Source organism: Macrotis lagotis, chromosome 6 (assembly GCF_037893015.1).
Source record: "Macrotis lagotis isolate mMagLag1 chromosome 6, bilby.v1.9.chrom.fasta, whole genome shotgun sequence".
Lineage (NCBI taxonomy): Eukaryota > Metazoa > Chordata > Mammalia > Peramelemorphia > Peramelidae > Macrotis > Macrotis lagotis.
Genome location: NC_133663.1, coordinates 130400521 through 130424072, shown reverse-complemented (window position 1 = coordinate 130424072; position 23552 = coordinate 130400521). Strand labels below are relative to the sequence as shown.

Here is a 23552-nt window from a genome sequence, read left to right as displayed (position 1 = left end):
CCCATAGAACAGCAGCTCCCCCCCCCCCACATCAGCCCCTTGGCAGAGGGGGGCGCTTATGGTCATTCACAGACCAGGAGGGAGGACAGAACCTCACACACTGAGACCCTTGTGGGAGTGTCCCAAAAGCTCAAGAAACACCCCAAACCAGGCCCAGGCTGGGAAGATGAGCAAGCAGAGAAACAAAAAGACTATTGAGAAATATTTTGCAAATGAGCCCAAGAAGGACCAAAATACTCAGTCTGAAGATGAGGAAGCACAAGCTCCTACATCTAAAGACTCCAAGAAAAACAGAAATTGGGCTCAGGCTATGATAGAGCTCAAAAAAGACTGAAAATCAGATGAGGGAGTTGGAAGAAAAACTGGGAAAAGAAAGGAGAGAGACTCTGGGAAAAACATGAAAATGAAGTCAGCAGCTTAGTCAAGGAAATCCAAAAAATACTGAAGAAAATAGCATGCTAAAAACCAGCTTAGGTCAAATGGATAGAACAGTTCAAAAAGTTATTGAGGAGAAGAATGCTTTAAAAAGCAAAATTGGCCAGATGGAAAAAGAGATAAGAAAACTCTCTGAGGAGAACAAATCCTTCAGACAAAGAATAGAATTCAGGGAGATTGATGAATTTAACAGAAATCAGGAATCAATACTTCAAAACCAAAAATATGAAAAATTAGAAGAAAATGTGAAATATCTCATTGGAAAAAACAACTGATATGGAAAACAGACTTAGGAAAGATAATTTAAAAATTATTGGAATACCTGAAAGTCATGATCAGGAAAAGAGCCTTGACATCATTTTCAAAGAATTACTACAGGAAAATTGCCCTGATATTCTAGAAGCAGAGGGCAAAATAGAAATGGAGAGAATCCACTGATCCCCCCAGAGAAAGAGATCCCAAAAAACCAACCCCTAGGAATATTATAGCCAAGTTCCAGAACTCCCAAGTCAAAGAGAAAATATTACAAGCAGCCAGAAGGACATAATTCAAATATTGTGGAGCTGCAGTCAGGATCACACAGGCCTTAGCAGCAGCTACATTGGAAGCTCGTAGGGCTTGGAATACAATATAACGGAAGGCAAGAGAGCTTAGAATGCAGCCAAGAATGAACTACCCAGCAAGGCTGAATGTCCTCTTCCAGGGAAAAAGATGGACTTTCAATGAACCAGGGGAATTTCAAAGGTTCCTTTTGGAATGGCCAGAGCTGAACAGAAGGTTTGATCTTCAGATACAGGACCCAGGTGAAGCATGGAGATTGGAGGAGAGGGGGGAAATATGAGGGACTTAATGAGGATGAACTGCATGTATTCCTGCATAGAAAAATGACACTGATAATACTCATATGAACCTTCTCAGTTAATAGAGCAGGTAGAGGGAGCTTTTATAGTTGAAGCACAGGAGAAAGCTGAATTTGAAGATAAAATATGGTGTAAAAATGGAGTCAATAGAAAAAAAAGGGAAATGGAATGGGAGAAAGAAAAAGGAGAGGGGGAATAGTCCAAGATATTTCACATAATAAGATTTTTTTTAATACAATGAGCTATTGCAATGATATGGAAGGAGGGGAGGCAAGGGGGAATGAGGGAACCTTTGCTCTCATCAGAGATGGCTAGGAGAGGAAACAGCAAATATACTCAATGGGGTATAGACATCTGGAGTAAGAAGGAGGGGGGAGCAGGGGGAAGGGGTGGGGATGTGAATAAAGGAGGAGAGGATGGACCATGGGGGGAGAGTGGCCAGATATAACACATTTTCTTTCTTACTTCTTGCAAGGGGCTGGGAATGGAAGGCCTGCCCAGGACCACAGGGCCAGGTGGATTCTGGGCCTAAGGGGTGGTATGGGGGCTCAGGGCTTCTTGGCCCCAGGACCAGGGATCTGTCTGCTGCGCCACTCAGCTACCCTACAGCAGAGTCATAGTAAAAGGAGAGAGAAAATAGAGTATATGGTAGTGGAGAAATAAGAAAGGAGGGAGTTGCGATCAGCAATGGCAACACTGGAAAAATATGGAAATAACTTTTGTGATGGACTTATAAAAAATGAGATCCACCCAAAAAAAATTGATTTAATGTTTTGCTTTCTTCTCTAACTTTTCTCATTCCTAAATAATATTCTCATTATATTTTAATTCTTTTTAGGCTAGCCCTGATTTATTTTTAAATTGCTGATAGAATTACTTAGTACTTCATAGTTGTTTAGTTTAATAGTTTAATTCTTTAATTCTTTGGGAATAAATATTTTTAAATGCATGATTATTAACTCAATTTTAATTTGCTTTTCTTTCATTTATCAATTTAAAATTTAAAACATCTTATAACTTGAATCCTTGCTTGTAATGAAGTGTTGAATAGAAAACAATATTAGTTTATGCTTAGCCTTATTATTGATTGCGTCTAAGAAAATTAGCTAATTTTGTGTAATGTAATTAGACACTTGACTTTAATTATTAAGGTCTTATAGTCTTATGAATTTTTCTTTAACAGGAATATGCTAAAATAGCCTGTAGCAAGACACATCCTTGTGGTCATCCATGTGGAGGTGTCAGAAATGAAGAACACTGTTTACCTTGTCTGCATGGCTGCGATAAAAATGCCACAACACTTAAGCAAGATGCTGATGACATGTGTATGATATGCTTCACTGAGGCACTTTCAGCAGCGCCTGCTATTCAGGTGGTTATCTGATACTTTAGCAGTTTTCCATAATCATTTTTAAACTTAAAAAGACTTGTATTCATGTTCGTTTCACAGTTAATGGTTGTGTCTTCTTGACATTTTTGTTATAGGTCACTGAATGAAAGGGCATCCATTAGGATAAGAGATTTCCTTAAACAAAGTATAAGGAGTATTAAGTTGTAGTTTCACTATTTCTCTTTTAACATGCTTAAACTTCTTTTGCTGGGGTAAAATGGCCAAAACTGAGAAACAGCCTACATAGTCTACAAACTAGACTCGCTGGGGAGTAAAGAAAAAGTAAAAGGTTTGATATCTATTGAGGGATTTTGCAGTGCTGAGCAACTAGAAGTCATAAATATCACTGTTGTTCATCACTTTTTAACTAGGCATTTCCCTTTTTTCTTTTAAAGTTGGATTGTAGTCACGTATTCCATTTGCAGTGCTGTCGACGAGTTTTAGAAAACAGATGGCTTGGCCCCCGGATAACATTTGGATTTATATCTTGTCCCATTTGCAAGGTAGGGGAAAATTAAAAATTATCTGCACTCTGTTGACTTTCCAGATTCTCCTTGGTGCTGGACGCTTAGGAAGCATAGCATACTACTTTGATTGGTTCTTGGTGCTCTTTGGTTAACCACCTAACACTGGCCCTCCTGAGAAAATCTTATGGCGGCAACCTTCCAGATTCCACCACTGCCTTTGTAGTTGATAATCTAATTAATATGTTATTATATGTGATCTATTTCTTATTTGATACTAGTTATTTGTGACAGATTTCTTTGAATGATATTTTTTAATTTTAAATTATATACAGACAGTTTTCAAAATTCCTCTTTTTGTAAGCTTTTGAGTTCTACACTTTTCTGCCTCCCTCCCTTTTTTCCTCCTACCCCATGGCAGCAAGTAATCTGATATAGGTTAAACATGAATGATCATGTTTAACATATTTCTGTATTAGATTTCTGTCAGATTTCAAAAGTTAGGTACTCAGTAATCATTCTGCACTGAATTGTCTTTTATTTGCCATTAGAAAAAAAACATTGTCACATATTAGAAGATATATGCCACTTAGCATCAGTTTTTAAGAAATACTTATTTTAGGGGCAGCTAGGTGGCGCAGCGGATAGAGCACTGGCCCTGGAGTCAGGAATACCTAAGTTCAAATCCTGCCTCAGTCATTTAATAATTACTTAGCTGTGTGGCCTTGGGCAAGCCACTTAACCCAATTGCCTTGAAAAAACCTTAAAAAGAAAAAAAAAGAAATACTTGTTTGCCAATATGAATTGAAATGTGCGGTCATATCACCACTCATGTTGAGTTGACTATAAGAAAATGAATTTTCTCTTCTAATATTAGTAGATAAAAATATCTTCAGTTGTCTGAAAAAATCATAATCTGACCTTTTAGTGACTTTAAGATATATCCTAAAAGCTCAAGATCCAAAATCCAAAATAGACCTTCTAGGAACTTCAGAGCTATTGCGTCTTAGCAGAATATTTCTTTCCTGTGTAGTACCCTCAAGTTGGGCTAAATTTAGTTCACCAGAGCAGTTTAATGGAGGTAGCATTCTAGAAAATTCTGCTTTCTACCTTCTTGCATCTCCCTCAACCTTCAAAAGAACTAAGATTAAAAAAATTATTTTTTTTTTCTTAAGACATTAACTCCTAAAACTCAGGCCATAAATAAAACTGCAGTATAGAAATCTTAAGGAAAGACTTAGGAACAACTTGGAGAGTGTTTTTTATTTTTACCCTTCTGTTTCTAAGAAGAATAAGATACGGTTAAGATGTTATGAGGGTCCTTCTACTTTGGTTTAATATTTTATTTCCCATTATTATCACCTTGGCTGTATGAATAAATTTGATAGGAACCAGCCATTTCTTTCCCCAGGATTTTATATTTTTGTGAGGTCATTCTTTTAGCATCTTCTCAGTGTCTCCTCTATCCAAAACATATCCTCAGTCCTAAATACCTTTAGTATCCATACTAGCAGGTTCTTTTACCAGTTTCTATGAACATTGCAAGAATCAATTGCTGATTGATAACAAGGAAAACTCAGTGAGTTGGATTTTTAAAACATTAAAATATTAATGAAATAATTTTAAAAATATTTTTGGAATGAGTTTCTCTTTTACATTGAAAATTTTGTTTGAGGTGTTTCTGGTCCAGGGCATATTCAAAAATAACTGATATGTAAAATATCTACTAGTTTCTCAAAAAATTATTGTGAACCTTAGGTACTTTATTCTTCATTCTAGAACAAAATAAATCATACGGTATTAAAAGACCTGCTTGATCCAATAAAAGAACTCTATGAAGATGTCCGAAGAAAGGCCTTAATGAGATTGGAATATGAAGGACTGCACAAAAGCGAGGCTATCACCACACCCGGTGTTAGGTTTTATAATGATCCTGCTGGTTATGCCATGAACAGATATGCATATTATGTCTGCTACAAATGCAAGAAGGTATGCCTGAAATTTATTTATTATAGATAGCTAATTATAGATAATTAAATCATATAGATATTTAAAAATAAAAATAGTAGATATCATATACTCTTTTAAGACTAGGGATATAAAGATAATCTTAAGCATCTTTGATTTCTTCAGTTCACATTTGTAAGATACCCTTATGTGAGGCTTGTGGTTTGGTAGAGTGCTGAATGTGAAGTCTTAAGATCTCAGTTTAAAACTCACTTCTGATTTTTACTATGTGACCATAGTGAAATCACTTTAATCTCCAAGTCTCATTTTCCTCTGTATGCAATGTGAGGGGTAGACAGGATGACCTCTAAGGCTCCTTTGACACTATGGGTTCAAAGACAGAACTGAAATAATCCCTGACCTCATGCAGCTGAGATTCTACAGAAGAGAAACTGCATGTTTTTGGATAATTTACTACAAAACACATAAACATAGTAAATACAATGTGATTTCACAGTGGATAGAGAATACTAACACCTGGGGAGGTTACAAAGGCCTGTCATAGGAAGTTGCTCTTAAAGACTGAATCTTAGTGAAACTCCCTTCTTATACAAAGTTGATCTTGCTTACTTTATTTATACATTCCCCTTGCCATGCATAGTGGTTGATGCCTGTAATTCCAGCTACCTTGAAGGCTGAGTCTGGAAGATCACTTGAACTGGGAATGCTGAACTGTAGTGTGGGCTATGCTGATTAGGTGTTCACACTGAGTTTGGCATAAATATGGGGAAGTCTCTGAAAGTGAGAGGCCACCAGGTTGCCCATGGAGGAGTAAACCATTCCAGGTCAGAAATGGAACAGGACCAAGCTTCCATGTCCATTAGTATTATAATAGTTTGGGCCATGTTTGAACTTCAGTGAGATGGAGAGACCCAGGCTTTAAATTAAAAACAAAAAATAAAAACAAAATAGATTTAGTCTATGACCAAGGACTTTCCAGTCTTATGGAACTGGCTGCTGCCTTACATTACCTTTGAGACCCCTGGGTCACCTTGTGCTATAAGAATATAGCAGAAGGCATCTTCATGGATTCTATATTTATTAAGCTAAAAAAATAGAAAATTATCATCAGGTTTATGTATTTTATTTGGGTGGAATTTTTTTATTGTATTTTAATCTGCTGACTTGTATATGTGGAGATGCTGAAAGAAGATATAACTGTAAAACATGTGTTTTGAGTTCTTTTTCCAGAAGGATGGGATGTCCTTGCCTTAATACTTAACCTTTTGTTAATTCTTCCCTATGGCTGTTGTATAGTTACAAGATGATTATCTAGTGTCATTTGACAGAACAAGATCAAATCTAGAAGTTTTTCAGCATAGGGATTCAGACTATAATTTGGCCTCTTTTTAGTTGATGTTTAGTTATTTCATTCATGTCCAGTTCTTTGTGACCCTATTTGGGATTTTCTTAGCAGGGATACTAGAGTGGCTTGCCATTTCCTTCTCTAACTCATTTTACAGATAAAGAAGCTGAGGCAAACAGGGTTAAGTGATTTGCCCAGGATCACACAGCTTCTTGGTGTCTAGATCAGATTTGAAATCAGGAACATGAGTCTTTCTGGCTCCAAGACCATCACTCTGTCCACTGTGCCAGTTAGCTGCTATAGTTGCACTCCTACAACAACCTATAAAAGCAATTTTATTCCATTGTGTATTGTGAATGCTGCTAAATACACAGCAGAATGTAATTTTTGACCCACAGAGATTTACTAAATAAATGTGAGCATTATTCAGCTATATTCTGGTATAATTGCCAAATCTTATTTTCTCTAAGAATTTCTTCTTTCTGACTAGTCTTTAAGTCAACTACAATCAGATGTTTTAGACTTGTACTTTTCAACAAAAAAAAAACCTTTTTCTTATCTAATTATCATTGTTTAAGAATTTTCAAACATTAGCCAAATTGGATTTAAAATGTTATTTGGGGTTTAACAAAATATCCACTAAAACCAAAGCAAATTAAAAACTTGGCAAATTACCCTTACCTTTCACTACTAGTTTGCTACTAGAAAAGAGGGCTACATTGAAATTCCAGTATCCTTTCCCTCTGTAATGTAGAAAGCATGTTACTGATACTGATTATTGTAGATAAGAGGAAGATAGGAAGTACAGTAGATAGAGCACTGGATCTGGATTCAGGAATACCTGAGTTCAGAACTGACCTCTGACACTTATTAGCTGTGTGACCTTGAGCAAGTCACTTAACCCTGTTTGCTTCAATTTCCTTATCTGTCAAATGAGTTAGAAAAGAAAACGGCAAAACACTCCAGAATCTCTGCCAAAGAAAACCCCAAATGAGGTCATAAAGCTTCGGACACAACAGCAACAATAAATTGTAGACTAATTCAAAACCAGATAGTGTTACACTTTTATCCATCCCACTGGAAGTGAGGCATGACCTGACAAGGTCCTAACTGTAATGATAGGCATATAGAAGAACACCTATCATTCACATAATCCTAGATTTCTTGGTTTCAATCCTCCATAAGATTCTTACATGATATTTTTCTTCATTTCTGTAATAATCTCAACGTGTTCTCTGACGTCCTCTAGGCATATTTTGGTGGTGAAGCTCGCTGTGATGCTGAGGCTGGGCAAGGGGATGACTATGATCCCAGAGAGCTTATTTGTGGAGCATGTTCTGATGTATCCAGGGCTCAGGTGAGTGAAAAAACTTATGAGATAGAAAGGTGGTCTTAGAGGTATTGCAAGATTCTCGTTTTCAATTTTCATAGTAAATATTACTATTTGTGTAGATTTATAGCACAAGTGTCCAACCTTTTAGCTCTTCTAGGCCACAGCACTCAATAAAAATATGTCAAGACTGCATTTAGAACTTAATATTGATTTATAGCCACAATGTTACTCTTTATAACAATGAGAATAGTAATAAATATGTTAATGCCACATGAATGGTCTTTGAGGGTTGCATGCAAATTAGACATACCCGATTTTTAGCTAGAAAAGACCATAGTGATCATCTAATCCAACTGCCTTGCTGTACAAATAAAAAAGGTCCTGGGGGTCAGGAAAGTCACTTAGGTATTAAGTGTCACAATCAAAAGTTAAGTGTTCTGAGACCAATTTTATTTCTATTACCTGGCATTCATCATAACTTACACTTTACAGAATTGTATAATCATTGAAAATTATTCTCATACATTGTCATTGTCCTCCCTCTATAAGATGCATTATGCATTTACAGTTCTTTTCCTATTAACATTTTCTAGACAAACTGTTAGAATAAAACTTTCTTAAAACCATGCCACAAGTCGTTTTTTTATTTATCCTTCTCCTTTACAGCTTTATAACATCTCTGTAAGAGAGATAGGATATAATGAAACTGAGTGGATAATCTAAGCTACTTGATTAAAATCATAATATTGTAATAACAGACCTCCAGGACAATAACTCCAGTTTCCTGACTTTAATTCTACATTCTTTATCCTCAATTTCTACCCATCAGTTAAAAAAGTTTTCTATTTTATAAACTAGATTTGGTATAATTATCCTATATAGTTAAAATTAGTAAATATATGGAACAAATAATTATAGAAAGCATTTTGCTTATTAGAAAGAAAAATTAATCTTCATCTGAACTTGGAGTGAAAAGGAGATAGTAGAAAGAGACATCTGAATGATGTCAGATGAAGAGGGGAGACAAGACAGGAAGGCAATTGTTGGCAAATGATCTCTTTCATTATTGTTGCTGTTTTTTGTTTTGGGTTTATTTTTTATAAAATATTTTATTTATTTTTCTAGCTTCATTGGTAGTTTTCAACAATCTTTTTTTTTGCAAGGTTTTAAGTTTCACATTTTTCTCCCTCCTCCCTTCTCTTTCCCCTCCCCCTGACAGAAAGCAAACATAGGCTATACATGCAAAACCATGCTAAACATAAATCCACATTTATTACACTGTGAAAGAAAAATCCAAATGAAACAAAAAAAATTGGAGAGCAAAAAACATAATATATAAGACAACTTGAAGATAATAAACTTTGGTCTGCATTTAAACTCCATATAGTTCTTTCTCTGGATACAGATGGTATTTTCCAACATAGTTCTTTTAGAATTGTCTTTCATTATTACTGCTGAAATGTGCAAGTCTTAGCTGTTAGTGTCTACAATGTTCTTCTGGTTCTGCTCACTTCACTCAGCATTAATTCCATGTAAGTCTTTCCAGCTAGTCTAAAGTCCATCCCCTCAGGATTTCTTATAGAACAATAGTTTCCATCACATTCATATACCATACTTGTTCGGCCATTCCCCAATTGGTGAGCATCCTTTTTAGTCATATTTGTCAATACCTCAAGTTGTTTCAGTTTGCATTTCTCTGATCAATAATGATTTAGAGCAGCTTTTATCTGACTAGAGATAGCTTTAATTTCTTACCTGAGAATTGTCTTTTCATATCATTTGATCATTTCTCAATTGAGGAATGACTTGTATTCTTATAAATTTGTCTCAGTTCTCTGTATATTTTAGAAATGAGTCCTTTGTCAGAAACACTACTTATGAAAATTGTTTCCCAACTTATTGCCTTCCTCTTAATCTTGGTTGCACTGGTTTTATTTGTGCAAAAACTTTAATTTAACGTAATCAAAATTATCCATTTTGTATTTTATAATGTTCTTTGTCTCCCCTTTCCATAGATCTGTCAGGTAAACTATTCCTTTTTCTCCTAATTGACTTAGGTTATCTTTTATTTCTAAATTCTGTACCCATTTCAATCTTATCTTGGAGATGTTGGTCTGTGCCTAATTTCTGCCAAGCTATTATTCCAGTTTTCCCAGCAGTTTTTATTAGAGTATTTTATTAGAGCTTATCCCAGAAACTGGAATCTTTGGGTTTATCAAGCAGATTACTGAAATTATTACTATTTTTTTGCATATAATCTATTCTACTGATCCACCATTCTATTTCTTAGCCAGTACCAAACAGTTTGATGACTTGATGCTTTATACTATGATTTTATATTTGAAAGACTAGCCCACCTTTCCTTGCATTTTTTCATTAATTCACTTGATATTTTTGCTCTTTTGTTCCACAATATGGATTTTCTAGCTCATTAAAGCAATTTTTTGATAGTTTGATTAGGTATAGCACTGAATAAGTAATTTAATTTAGGTAGAACTAACGTTTTTATTATATTAGCTCAGCCTACCCATGAGCAGTTGACATTTGCTTAGTTATTTAGATTGGATTTTATTTGCATAAAAAATATTTTCTAGTTGTTTTCATATGGCTTCTGAGTTGCTTGGGCAAATAGTCTCCCAAGTATTTTATGTTGTCTACAGTTACTTTAAATGAAATTGGTTTTTCTGTCTCTTGCTGCTGTGTCTTGTTGGTAATATATGGAAATGTTGATGATTTGTGTGGATTTATTTTATATCCTTGCAACTCTGCTAGAGTTGCTAAGTGTTTCAGGTAGATTTTTAGATGATCTAGGTATATCATCATATCATCTTCAAAGAAGGAGTTTTGTTTCTCATTACCTATTCTAATTCCTTCAGTTTCTTTTTTCTCCTCTTATTGCTAAACTAACATTTCTATTACAATATTGAATAACAATGGTCATAACAGGCAGCCTTGTTTCATCCTTGATCTTATTGGGAATGTTTCTAGCTTCTCCCCATTATATATAATGCTTGCTGATGGTTTTAGATAGATACTGCTTATCATTTTAAAGAACACTCCATGTATTCCTGTGCTCTCTAGTTTTTTAATAGGAATAGGTACTACATTTTGTTAAAAGTTTTTTCAGCATCTCTTGAAAGAATCATATGATTTCTGTCAGGTTTGTTATTGATCTTGTCAATTATGCTGATAGTTTTTCTAATATTGGACCCCACTTTTAATACTTAGTATAAATTCTGGTTGATCATATTATCCTAGTATTATCTAGTATTATCCTAGTAATAACTTCTATAATTACATTGCTAATACTTTATTTAAAATTTTTACATCCGTATTCATTAGGGAAATTGATCTATAATTTTCTTTCTCTGTTTTGACTCTTACTGGTTTATGTATCAGTACCATATTGGTGTCTTAGAAGGAATTTGGCAGAACTCCTTCCTTTTTTTTTCAAATATAGAATTATATAGAATTGGAACTAATTGTTCCTTAAATATTTGATGGTATTCATTTGTGAGTCCATCTGGCCCTGAGATTTTTTCTTAGGAAGTTGGGTCATTGATGACTTATTCAATTTCTTTTTCTAGAATGAGATTATTTAAGTATTGCCCATGACAACTCAGGTGTGCATCTGAACATTGATTTGAGAGCCAGGTTGAAGAGCTGTCCCACGAACATTTAGTTGTCATGAAAGCACCAACACTTCATGTCATAAAAACAATCTCTTGACTTTATTGTTGAATATCCAGACTTATGTAACAAAACTTATTTCGGACATGACAAGTCAGACGAAACCCAGATGCATAGCTTCCCTGATTAAGTTTACAATATTTATCCTTGATGTCTGTAACCTTCCTTATCATAAAGCTTCCCACACACCTCTAGTTCTACAGTTTAGGTCAGAGTTCATTAGTGAGCCAACCTATCTGTTAACGAGCAAGAATACAGGTTTGTCCTTGGTTACTTTAGTTCCAGGGACATCTCTGTCCTCGCTGCTATGGAAGCTGGCCCTCAACATTTAAGTATTACATTTGCTCTTCTTTTAATATGGGAAGTTTATATTTTTGTAAACATTTATCATTTCACTTAGATTATCAAATTATTGGCATACAATTGAGCAAAATAGCTCCAAATTATTACTTTAATTTCTTCCTCATTGGTGATGAATTTTTGTTTTTGATACTGGTAATTTAGTTTTCTTTTTTTTTAATCAAATTAACCAAAGGTTTATCTATTTTTTATTTTATTTTTTCATAACTCACTTATTTGTTCAGTAGTTTCCTTTTGATTTTATTTTCACCTTTAATTTTCAGAATTTCTAATTTAATATTTAGTTGGAGATTTTTAATTTGTTCTTTCTATAGCTTTTTTAGTTGCATACCAATTCATTAATCTTCTCTTTATTCATGTATGCATTTAAAGATATATTTCCCCACTAACTACTTTTGCTGTATCCCATAATTTTTGATATGTTGTCTCCTTATTTCATTATCTTGGTTAAATTATCATTTCTCTGATATGTTATTTGACTCACTCATTCTTTAAATTAGGTTATTTAGTTTCTAATAAATTTTAGTTCGGTCTCTCTATAATTTCATGGATTTTATTTCATGTGATTTTTATTGCATCATGGTCTGAAAAATATTTCTGCCTTTCTGCATTTGATTATGACTGTTTTTATGCCCAAATACATAGTCAAGTTTTGTGTAGGTGCCATATACCTCAGGGGGAAAAAAAGGTATAACTCTTTCTATCCCCATTCAGTTTTCTCCAGAGGTCTATTATATCTTAAGTTTTCTAACTTCTTGCTTATATTATGGTTAAATTGATTTAATTTCTGAGAGAGGGAGGTTGAGGTCTCCCACCATTAAAGCTTTGCTGCCTATGGCTTCCTGTAAGGCATTCAGCCTCTCTTCTAAGAATTTGGATGCTATACCACTTGGTACACACATATTTAGTATGGAATTTGCTTCACTGTCTATGGTACCTTATAGGAAGAAATAGTTTCCTTCCTTATCTCCTTTAATGAGATCTATTTTTGCAGCTGCTTTGTGTGAGATTCTGCTCCAACCTTTAACCTTTACTCTGTGTGTATCTCTCTACTTCAGATATGTTTCTAATAAGCAGCATGTTGTAAGATTCTGATTTTTAATCCATCTGCTTTCCACTTCTGTTTTATGGGAGATTTCATCCCATTCACATTCACAGTTATAATTGCTAATTATTACCTTCCATTCTATCTCCCCCTCATTTCTACTGTTTTTCCTCCTTTCACCCAGAACCTCCTCCTTAGTGTTTAGCTTCTCAATACTTTTTCCTTTAATCTGTCCCCTTTTCCTTTTTCACTTCTTTCTTCCCTACATTCTATCAGTCCTTCCTTCCTTCCCCCCTTTTGCCCTCCTAATACTTGAGAGGGAAGATAAATTTCTAAACAAACTGAGTGTATATGTATTCTCTCTCTTTGAGCCAAATCCAATGGGAGTAAGATTCAAGCAATTCTCACCCTCTCTTTCTTTCCCTTTGCTGCTATAGGTCCATTGCACCCCTTTATGTGATGTAATTCACCCCATTCTTCCTCCCATCTCAATTACAATCCATCCCCTTTTTTTAATACTTTAATTTTTTAAATCATTTCATTGAAATCAACTTATGTCTATAAGTAGAATCGGCCTAAGTATACTCCCTCTAATAGTTATAATTCCCATGAATTATGGAATCTTCCTCCCAGGTAGGGATTGAACCAGTTAGTCTTATTAAATATGAATAGCAGTCATTTTCTTTTTCCCTGTTTACCTTTTCATGTATCTCTTGAGTCTCCTGTTTGAAGATCAGATTTTCTGTTCAGCTCTGGTCTTTTCAACAGATTTCTTTAGATACTCATCTTTTCCCCAAAAGAGTATGCTCAGTTTTGCTGAATAGTTGATTTCGTAGTTGTAATTCAAGCTACCTTGCTGTCTAGACTGTCTATATTCCAGACCCTTCAATATTTTAATGTTGATGCAGCCAGGTCCTGTTTAATTCTGTGTCTGTGGCTTCTTAGTATTTGAATTGCTTCTTTCTGCTTGCAGGATTTTCTCCTTGATCTGATAATCCTGGAGTTTGGCTACAATATTCCTTTCAATAGGTGATTAGTGGATTCATTCAATAACTAATTCGCTCCCTGGTTCTAGGTTATCAGGGCAGTTTTCCTTGATAATTTTCTGAAACTATCCAGGCTCATTCTTTGATCATGACTTACAGGTAGTCCAATAAATTTTTTGTTGGTTTTGGTTTTTGGTTTTTGGTTTTTTGCAGGGCAGTGGGGTTAAGTGACTTGCTCAAGCTCACACAGTCAGATAATTATTAAGTGTCTGAGATGGATTTGAACTCAGGTCCTCCTGATTCTAGGACCAATGATCTAACCACTGTACCATCTAGCTGCCCCCAAAATCCAATAATACTTAAATTATCTCTCCTGAATCTATTTTCCAGTGCCAGTTTCCAAGTCAGTTTTCTCCTTTTTTTTATTTTTTGATATTATTTAACTAATCTTTATTGTCTCATGGAGTCATTATCTTCTACAAGCCCCAGTCTATTCTTCATGGAGGTATTTCCTACAATTAGCTTTTGCATCTCCTTTTCAATTTGGTCAATTCCATTTTTAAAGGAGCTGTTATCTTTTTCCATTTGCCTAGTGGAATTTTTGAAGGAATTATTTTCTTTTTGTGTTTGCCCAAGTGTATTTTTAAAGGATTTGTTTTATCCTGTCATTTTTTGTTGCAAGATGTTAATTTTCTTTTGCATTTCTTTTCCCAATTTTTCCATTCAATTTTTAAAATCCTTTCTTTAAGAAGTCTTCCTCTATCACTTCAAATGTGATACCACTTCTGCCCTCCTTTTCTGAGCTAGTAATTTGCCCATCCTTATATACAAGGTAACTTTCAATAGACCCTGAATTCTCTGACCCTTCTTATTTATTTTGAGATTTCTTCCTGGACCCTATGCTCACAGACCTTGGTCTTGAAAACTCTAGCGACTTTCTTACTGGCCTGGGGCTACTGATGTTAGGAACTCCAGGGATTGCTCAGTAGACTCACTGGTAAGGACTGCCAGAGGCTCTCTCTCTGAGCTGGCAGTACAGAGATGTCAGCTGTCCACTCCCTGGGTGGTTGGGAAAGGTGGGAACACCTGGGTCTATCTCTGTGATTTCTGTGCCCAGAAACACCAGGCCCCCTGGACTGGGAATGCCAGGAGCTCTCTGTCCAAGTTGGGCCACCCAGACCAGCCACACCAGGTGAATCAGGGTCCTGGGCACCCATGCTCTTCCAGCCTGACCACAGCACAGCCCATATTGTAAAAGCCTCTACTCCCACAGCCAAAGATCTCAACTTAGTCCCCACCTCACCTACTCATGTGCTTGGTTTCTGTTCTCTGTTTGCTCAGCCCTCTCTGTGACATAATTTACTGAAAAATGTTCCTCTCTCTTTTTTTTGTGGGTTCAGTCACTCCAGAATTGGTCAAGTGTCATTGATAAAGTGTCATTTCTAAGGGAAACCCAGGAGAGCTTAACAAAATTCCTGACCTCTCTGCTATCTTAGCCAGATATCAGATGGTCTTTTTTTTTTTTTTGGTGAAATATGAAACAGAGTCCTTAGAAAATCTTTTGCATCATCTCATTCTGTTTTCACAACAAACCTCTGAGATGAGTAGTATAAATATTATTTATTTCCATCTTACAGAAAAGAAAATTGAAGCTCAAGAGAGTTTGACATAGTTGCCTAAGATCAAAGCTGACAGGTAGCAGAGCTTAAACCTAAGATGTGATGTGATTCTATTGAAATGAATTGCTCATAACTTAGTGACTCATCAGGATTCCAAATGAAATCATCGCCTAATAGAGAGGTGAAGGAACCAGATATTTTTTAGGACAAGAGCAGTGTGAAAATTTGTTATGATTGATTATTATATACATGTTTGTAGTGAATTTGGGTTTTTCTTGTATTCTCAATGGAAATGAGGGGTTTGGGGTGGGAGGTTAAGAAGGTGGCTAATGGCTGACTGATTAAAACAAACAAACAAATCTCAGGAAATCTGATTGATTCCTGAGGATCTCTGGACAGAGAAGGAAGGGATGGACTCAATGCAAAGAAAGACATATTAGGACCAGTGAGAAGTTTTATTTTATTTCACCATACATGCGTATAATAGGGATTTGAAATTTTGCTCTTGTTTTTACTTTCTCAGAAGGGTTTTAAGGTGAGAAAAGTGAGAGGAAAAGAAGGTTGATCTTTGAAAATAAAATTTAATTTTTTTTAAAGATTATAAACTGGGACAGCTAGGTGGCACAGTGGATAGAACACCGGTCCTGGAGTCAGGAGGACCTGAGTTCAAATATGATCTCAGACATTTAATAATTACCTGGCTTTGGGACTTTGGGCAGGTCACTTAACCCCAATCCTTACAAAAAAAAATTTTTAAAGGTTATAAACTTCACATTGTTTGCCTTTGGGACCTATGAAGTTAAAAGCAAACAAAAACATAAGGAATTGACTTTTCTTTTTATGTTTGTAACCTCAGTGCATAGTATAGTTCCTGACACATAAGTAGATGCATAATAAATATTCATTGACTAAAAAAATGAGTGGAGGGAAGGAGCAAACAAGATCCTGGAGGAGACAGGAGCGGAAAAGGCCACAAGTACAATGAAGAGGTGCCTTTGGTAGGAAAAGTTCCTGCTTTTTCTGCAGCAGGAGCAATGGAATAGATGAGGATGAAATATGGAGACATGTTGAATCATTGTTGTTTGAAACTGAAGATCTTAAGTATCAGATAACCCTACTTTAATATTTAGTTTGACTTCTTTCCCTATAGATGTGTCCCAAACATGGTACAGATTTCTTGGAGTACAAATGCCGCTATTGCTGCTCTGTGGCCGTATTTTTCTGTTTTGGAACAACACATTTTTGCAATGCATGTCATGATGATTTTCAAAGAATGACAAGCATCCCCAAAGAAGAACTTCCACACTGTCCTGCAGGTGAGCTTTCATTATACTTTATTTTAATCATCATTATTGCCTTTTTATGGTACAACACAGATGCTATACTTTTTTTTCAGATTGCCTTGACAACATGTGAATTAGTCTGCCACTTGATTTCATAGGGGTCTTCCATAAGATTACAGTAGATTCTGATAGAAAAATTATTTTATTTTGATATTTTAGATTATTTTTATACATTTTTCAGTTTCATTTTTATCTGGGAACAGTGAGGCCTTTGTTTCTAAAATTATTACTAGATCAAGCCTTTGTTTATTGGACTTTATTAGAATAGGATAAAGTATCATATAACTTTAGCCATATTTTATATCCTTTATACAAAAATGACTAAAGAGCTAGCCTATAAGTCACTTAGACTGCCTATATAAGATTATATAAAGGTGCAGAGCAATTGCCCATCTACATTGGTAGAACAAGTTTCTTCAGCAGGAGTTCGGTACACTAATGAATCAGAAGTCCATGCTCCCATTTCCTCACAGATACAACTTCCCTCCAGAACAGAGGGCAGAGGAAACTGGAGTGATGAGGATAGTAGAACACAGTGATTTCAGTATGTATAAATAGCTAACACTGCCACCCAATATTCCATTTGGAATATAAATCATCTGCTTGTTTACTTGTTAACCCATTTCTTTAAAAATCCCATATAAATCCTTTAAATCACATATATTTACTCAGTTCAGTATATTATTAATGTAATATTTGGGGGGGCAGGCGATATCTCACTTTTGTTTCGGTACCCCTGGTACCTAACACAATGATGGGGCTTAAGAGACACTCATTAGTTGGTTGATTGATTGACTGATAGATAAGATATACAGTCTCCCATCTATGAGGGACTAAGCAGTACAGGAAAATAGTTTGGGAGCATTGTGAGGTTTGGAGCACAACATTCCCAACACACTGGTTATCTGCCAGCAACTCACATTTTCTAACTTATTTTTTCATGATCATCACCTTCACTTCAAGGTGAAGTCCCACAATCTGAAGGAAAAGTAATCCTACAAAGGTAGAAAGGGCAGAAGGAGCAACACTTAATTACTGCCTTCAGTAGTAGGTATAAGTGAAAGCAGAGGCGACATATACAGGCAGCAAAAATTCTTAAGTGTCATCAAATGAGTCAAAAGACATCTCCTTAGATCCCCAACTACACATTCACCTTGAAATTCAACCATTCAAGATGTACCCTGGTATAGTGGACTTGCCCAATGTAAAAGATAGATTTGCTAAATCTTAATCATGCCAACAAAATGGACTTTTGCTCTAAGTCAGTACTACCCATGTTTTAATAGGCACAAAATTCCTCAGTTATTGTGACATCATCTCTCATTTATATTATGGCAGTCCTTCTTTTTTCTGCCCTTCAGCCTGTTTTAGGAACTTGAGCTTGCATTTTGGGGTTGCCAAAGTTGGAACCTCTACTGTGAGTGAATTTAAATCAATGCCCTTCTAATATCTACTTTCAAGAACTCTGAGAATCAACTACCATCTTAAAAAAATTAATCTCTTTATTGGAAAGGGGTAAAAGGGTAAATAAGAAAATAAGAAAGGGATAGAGAGGCATCATTACTGTTCAGTTCTTAGTTTGGGGTTCAGCTCCTTCTCTGATACATACTGGCTCTTTGATCCTGAAGGAAGTCATTTAGCCCTCCATTATACCTCAAGAAGCTCCAAAAGACTTAAATTCTAAGTCACAGGTTATATATTGATGAAATACATCTTACTGTTTCCAGTTTGACATAATATATCTTTGTATTTTAAATAAGAAGTTCTTGATAAATTTCTAAGAAAGCGACCAATAGGCAATGCCCCCCAACAGTCATAAAGATCTATTATCAGACTCAAAAAAAGTTTACTAAGTAAACCTCTAACATATTCCCAATCCCTCTTAGAATCTTAAACTCCATTGTCAAAATCCTCTGTCCTATACATATATTTAAAACTGTAATTAACAGTGCTCCTTTAGCCACATGTGGTTTCAACATTTTGTCCTTAATCTTAAAGATTTGCTTTACCAAAAAAAAGTAAGTATATATGGTTCTTCACCAAAGAAGCACACCAACTACTTCCCCCTACTTCTATAGGCATTGAGCCTCTACTTAGATGCTTGCCCTTAGACTTTGTTAATAATCTTTACTTTGGGCTACTTTTCACTAGTTCTTTATCTCCCTTCAAATTTTTAGAAGATGTAGTTTTAAAAAAGAACGGTCATCTTGCTCTTTGATCTCCCTGATCCAGTCCTCTGCTATTTATTGACCTCTAATATGGATTAAAATTTACCTCAGTGTAATGGCAGAGCAATTTATTGTTATTGGTGCAACATTGCTGTATTTTGTAAAGTTTATTCTTCAAACCTGTCAGCTTAAATTGAATTAGCTTAATGTGAGCATAATTAATGAACCAGGTTGTGTCACTAAATCATTTTGGTTCTATTTTTAGTGAAGCAAAAGCCCTTTTGCCATATTTAAACTCAGTTTAAACTCTGAATTATTGTAGGAAATAAATTTATAAATAGAGACAAGAAGTTACTCCATTATTATGCAGTGATTGGGTTTTTAGTGAACTTAGTTCAATTCATGCTCAGTTGTCAAAAGTTCATTTCCTTTTTTTTGTATTTCACAAATTAAATTAATTGTTTATATTTTTCAGAGAGTATGATTGCTGAAATAAAAATCAAGTAATTTTTTTTGAAATAATAGTAATCATAATTCTTCCCACTTTTGCCACTTTCAGCTTTCTTTAGGGTTTAAGGTAAAAAAGGTATTATTAGTATATGGTCATTGAATATTTTATTGCTTTTGCCTTTGAGAATAAAGCAATCAAAATTGTACAATTTTTAGCCAAGATTATTTTCTTCCACAGTGAAATCAATCATGGCCATTTTCTCATTATATCACATATAAGCAATGCAAAAATACATAGAAGTTTTCAGGAACTTTTTGATCCAGTGACACTGGCCTGGCTCTTAGTTCTACACATATTCTCTGATTGTCCCCCCTAGCTGAGACCCCTCCCTGCTCTGTTCCACCCTGACTTCCTTTACTAAAAATCCACCTTTCTCTAAGCCCTCTTATTCTCACTGTTTTCCCCTCTTTTAATTACTTCCTATTTATTCTCTATTAGAGCTTTCTTTTTTATATGTTGGTTTGCATGTTGTCTCCCCTTTAAATTCTAAGTTCCTTGAGGGCATAGACTTTCTTTTTTCCTCCTTATATCCCCAGTACTTATCATAGTGGCTGCACAAAGTACTTAATAAATGTTTATTGATTGATTCATTCACATTATTGTAATTGAATGAGCTTTAAATAACAATATTCCTTAATTAGCATTAAATAATTTTTATTTCCTTATAACTCCATAGGTCCCAAAGGCAAACAATTGGAAGGAACAGAATGTCCACTACATGTTGTCCATCCACTTACTGGAGAAGAATTTGCTCTGGGTTGTGGGGTTTGTAGAAATGCTCACACATTTTAGACCATCTGATTTTATTTGCCCGAAAAAAAAAATGCTGCCCTTGTCAGGAAGAGAAATCGATGGACTCTATACACTTCTCAGGATGAGGATGGGACCATTTTAAAACTTAAAAAAATAAAACAAATTACAGTGCAAGAAGGATGCCAAATACCATGTACATAATTCTTGCTGTGAAAAAAAAAAACTTTCTTTTTTGAACCAAGACATCTACCTTGTGAGATGTTTGCATGTGGCCATCACAGTCATCAGTTATGACGCATTAATTTATAGATAATTGATATAAAAGGATCACCATGCCCATGGACTATAAATGATGCTGGCTGTCAGGCAAAGAAAATTTTAAACAAAATCATTGGTTATTGTATACTGACTTTTTGTAAACCTGTACAATTGTAACTGCATCACGGGAGGGGTAAAAAGACTATTCTGGTTTATTTCCTAGACTGTTCTAAAAATTGTGTTTGGAAGGTATATTAATGTAATAAGCATCACACTGTATATAAAGATATCAATGTCTGTCCTGTCTAAGAATTACTAAATTACCAAGCGATTTCATTTAAACTTCTAGGTTACGTTTGAGCCTGAACTTTTAATGAAGTGCAATACTGAGTGTGCCTCATATCTTGCAGCTGTAAACATAATGGAATGTACATGTCAATAAAGCCACTGTACATTTTTATACAGTGATAAAGTCTAACAAGTGTGTCAGGTTGTATTTGAAAAACAAGACATACAGGAAGCAAAACCTTCCCTGGAGTTCCTAACATCCTTAAAGTACTGGGGAGGGGGGGACATAAGATACTTCTTTTTGTTTTGTTAAGTGTCTATACTCTACATGTAGTCCATTTTTAACTCCCATTGTAAATAATGTATCTTAAAGTTACACAATTAGTGGTTTTCTTTTTTACAAGGCCTTTGATTTTTAATCAGTGTAGATGGCTAACTATGAGGAATCTCCCCTAACAATACATTTCCTCTGCAACTTTTAGTATTAGAGCTGCCAGTGTATTCAACTAAATGGATCAAAGAGAAGTATTGTACAAACATATAAAAATATAAACTATAGTTCTGGTTGTAATAAATTCTATTAGATTTTTAATTCAGTACACAGGATATAGAAGCAACTGGTTAGATGGCTTAGTGGACAGAGCACTGGGTCAGGAATCAGACCTGAGTTCAAATCCAACCTTAGACACTTACTATGTGAGACCTAGGCAAATCATTTAACCTTGTTTAATCCTTTGGAGAAGGAAATAACAAACTACTCCAGTATCTTTGCCAAGAAAACCCCATATAGGTTCTCAATGCCACTGAATGACTGAACAACAACACAGCCTATAACTCAATGTGTTTATGTGATCATAGAAGGTTGAAAAAGATAGCAGCAATCAGATACAGAGCTCCCTTAAAGGGAGCTAATATAGAAGAAAAAGAGCAGAAAACTAGAAGGGAAAAAAAAAATAAAGTCTCTAATATCAATACTGCCTACCTATTTATCTACAAAGATACTTAACTTCACTGGGCTTCTGTTTCTTCATCTTGAAAATAAGCAGGCTAAACTAGATGACCTTCCTAAAATCCCTTCAAATTCTAATATTTTGTAATATTATTAACCAGGAGCTTAATGCATATAATCAAGCTATACAATAATTTTAGGTAATTTTCTCTATAATTCCATTGAAGACATTATAGAAATCAAAAATTTTCATATCAGATGTCATCTGCTTTTATGTTATATAAAACAAATTGCCATTCAATTTTTTTTAAAGAATTACATGTTAAATAGAGGCAATTTGGTAGAATGATGCAGTCTTGGAATCAGGAACAAGGTTCAAGTCATAATTATGATACTTTTGTAACCATGGCCAAGTCACTTAACTTTCCAGAATGTACTAGACATTCTCTAAGACTTTAGCTGGATCAGGAGAGTTTTCACACAAGGAATTCCTAATGCCATTTAAATTTCTATTTGGAGAGAGGAGGGATATAGGTAGGGCCTGTTACGTGTGAAATGAATACACGCACAAATCAGTCTATGATAAGTTTTTTTTAACTTTATTTAAGACAATGGGATGAAGTGACTTGCCCAATGTCACAGCAAGGTAATCATTAAGTGTCAGAGGTCAGATTTGAACTCTGGTCTTCCTGACTCCAGGGCTGGCTAGGTATGCCACCTAGCTGCCCAATCTAGGATAAGTTTTGCCAGATGAGTACAAATAGGAGGTAGAGAAGCAGAGAGGGGTCATTTCCAGAAAAATCAAGAAAATTTTCACAGAGGTAGTACTATTTCCCCTTAGGCCTAGAGTGGTAATGCCGGGGTATGGGATCAGAGGCAATATTAGATTTCCTCAGGCTAGTCTAGTGATTTAGGCTTGGGATTAGAATAAGGAACTTTTAGAACATAAAATGTGATAGTAACTTTACTAGTTGCAAAGGATAAAAAAGAATCCTTATGGTTCAAAAGATACTAATTTGCATAGGCTAGAGTTTCAATTTTTCCCTTCTCAAGTAGCAAGAAAGTCAATTACCACTCCTCTCCCTCCCCTCAAAGGACCAGCCCAACATACATAGGAAAGGTATTTGACCTTTCCTGACAGAATGAACATCATGAAGGTCAAAAAGTGAAAGGAATATTCAAGTATTTATAAGTTGAAAAGTTTAGTGCATATAAGATATGTATATATAAGAAGAAAATAGTGAGAAATGAGCTAGAAAATTGGAAGTTTATTTCCATGTTTCACTCAATGCATGAATTCTCTACTAGATAATTTGATTTGTCTGGGGGGAAAAACCCAACTGCCCTTGTCAGCAAGAAAAGATTGTAGAATTTATAAGTTTCTCAGAAAGAGAGAATCTAGGAAATCTACAATAGAAAAAGGAAGCCAAGTCCCAAATATTGTGAGAAATAATTCTCTTTTTTTAACAAGACATCCTTAACAAGTAATCATCTAAACTTTACTTCAAAGATTATTACAAGAATTTATATTTAGCACTAAGACCTATACTTTATAAAACAGCCCGTTTATTCTGAGACAGATTTTATTGTAACAGTTCTTATATGAAACCAAATTTTGCTGCCTTATGACTTCACTTGCTACTACTTTGTAAATCTATTTCCTCTTTCCTATGACAACTCTGCATATAATTGATGATAGCTGGTATCACCCCCACCCTAAGCCACCTCTTTTCAAGTCTAATCGTCTTTGGTTCCTTCAACTGGACCTCATATAATATTGCTGCCAG

The 23552-nt window shown here is 35.1% G+C and overlaps 1 protein-coding gene across 1 annotated transcript in view; it reads left to right on the top strand.

Annotated features, from left to right (window-relative positions):
- Window positions 1–20374, top strand: part of MYCBP2 (MYC binding protein 2) — a 292534-nt gene extending 272160 nt beyond the window's left edge. Inside the window, exons 78-83 of the mRNA XM_074192761.1 lie at window positions 2479–2667; window positions 3081–3188; window positions 4929–5138; window positions 7712–7819; window positions 16646–16811; window positions 20194–20374. Coding sequence (XP_074048862.1) covers window positions 2479–2667; window positions 3081–3188; window positions 4929–5138; window positions 7712–7819; window positions 16646–16811; window positions 20194–20309 — 897 coding nt within the window. The 3' untranslated portion in view covers window positions 20310–20374. The remainder of the gene's footprint in view (window positions 1–2478; window positions 2668–3080; window positions 3189–4928; window positions 5139–7711; window positions 7820–16645; window positions 16812–20193) is intronic.
- Window positions 20375–23552: the final 3178 nt, after the last annotated feature.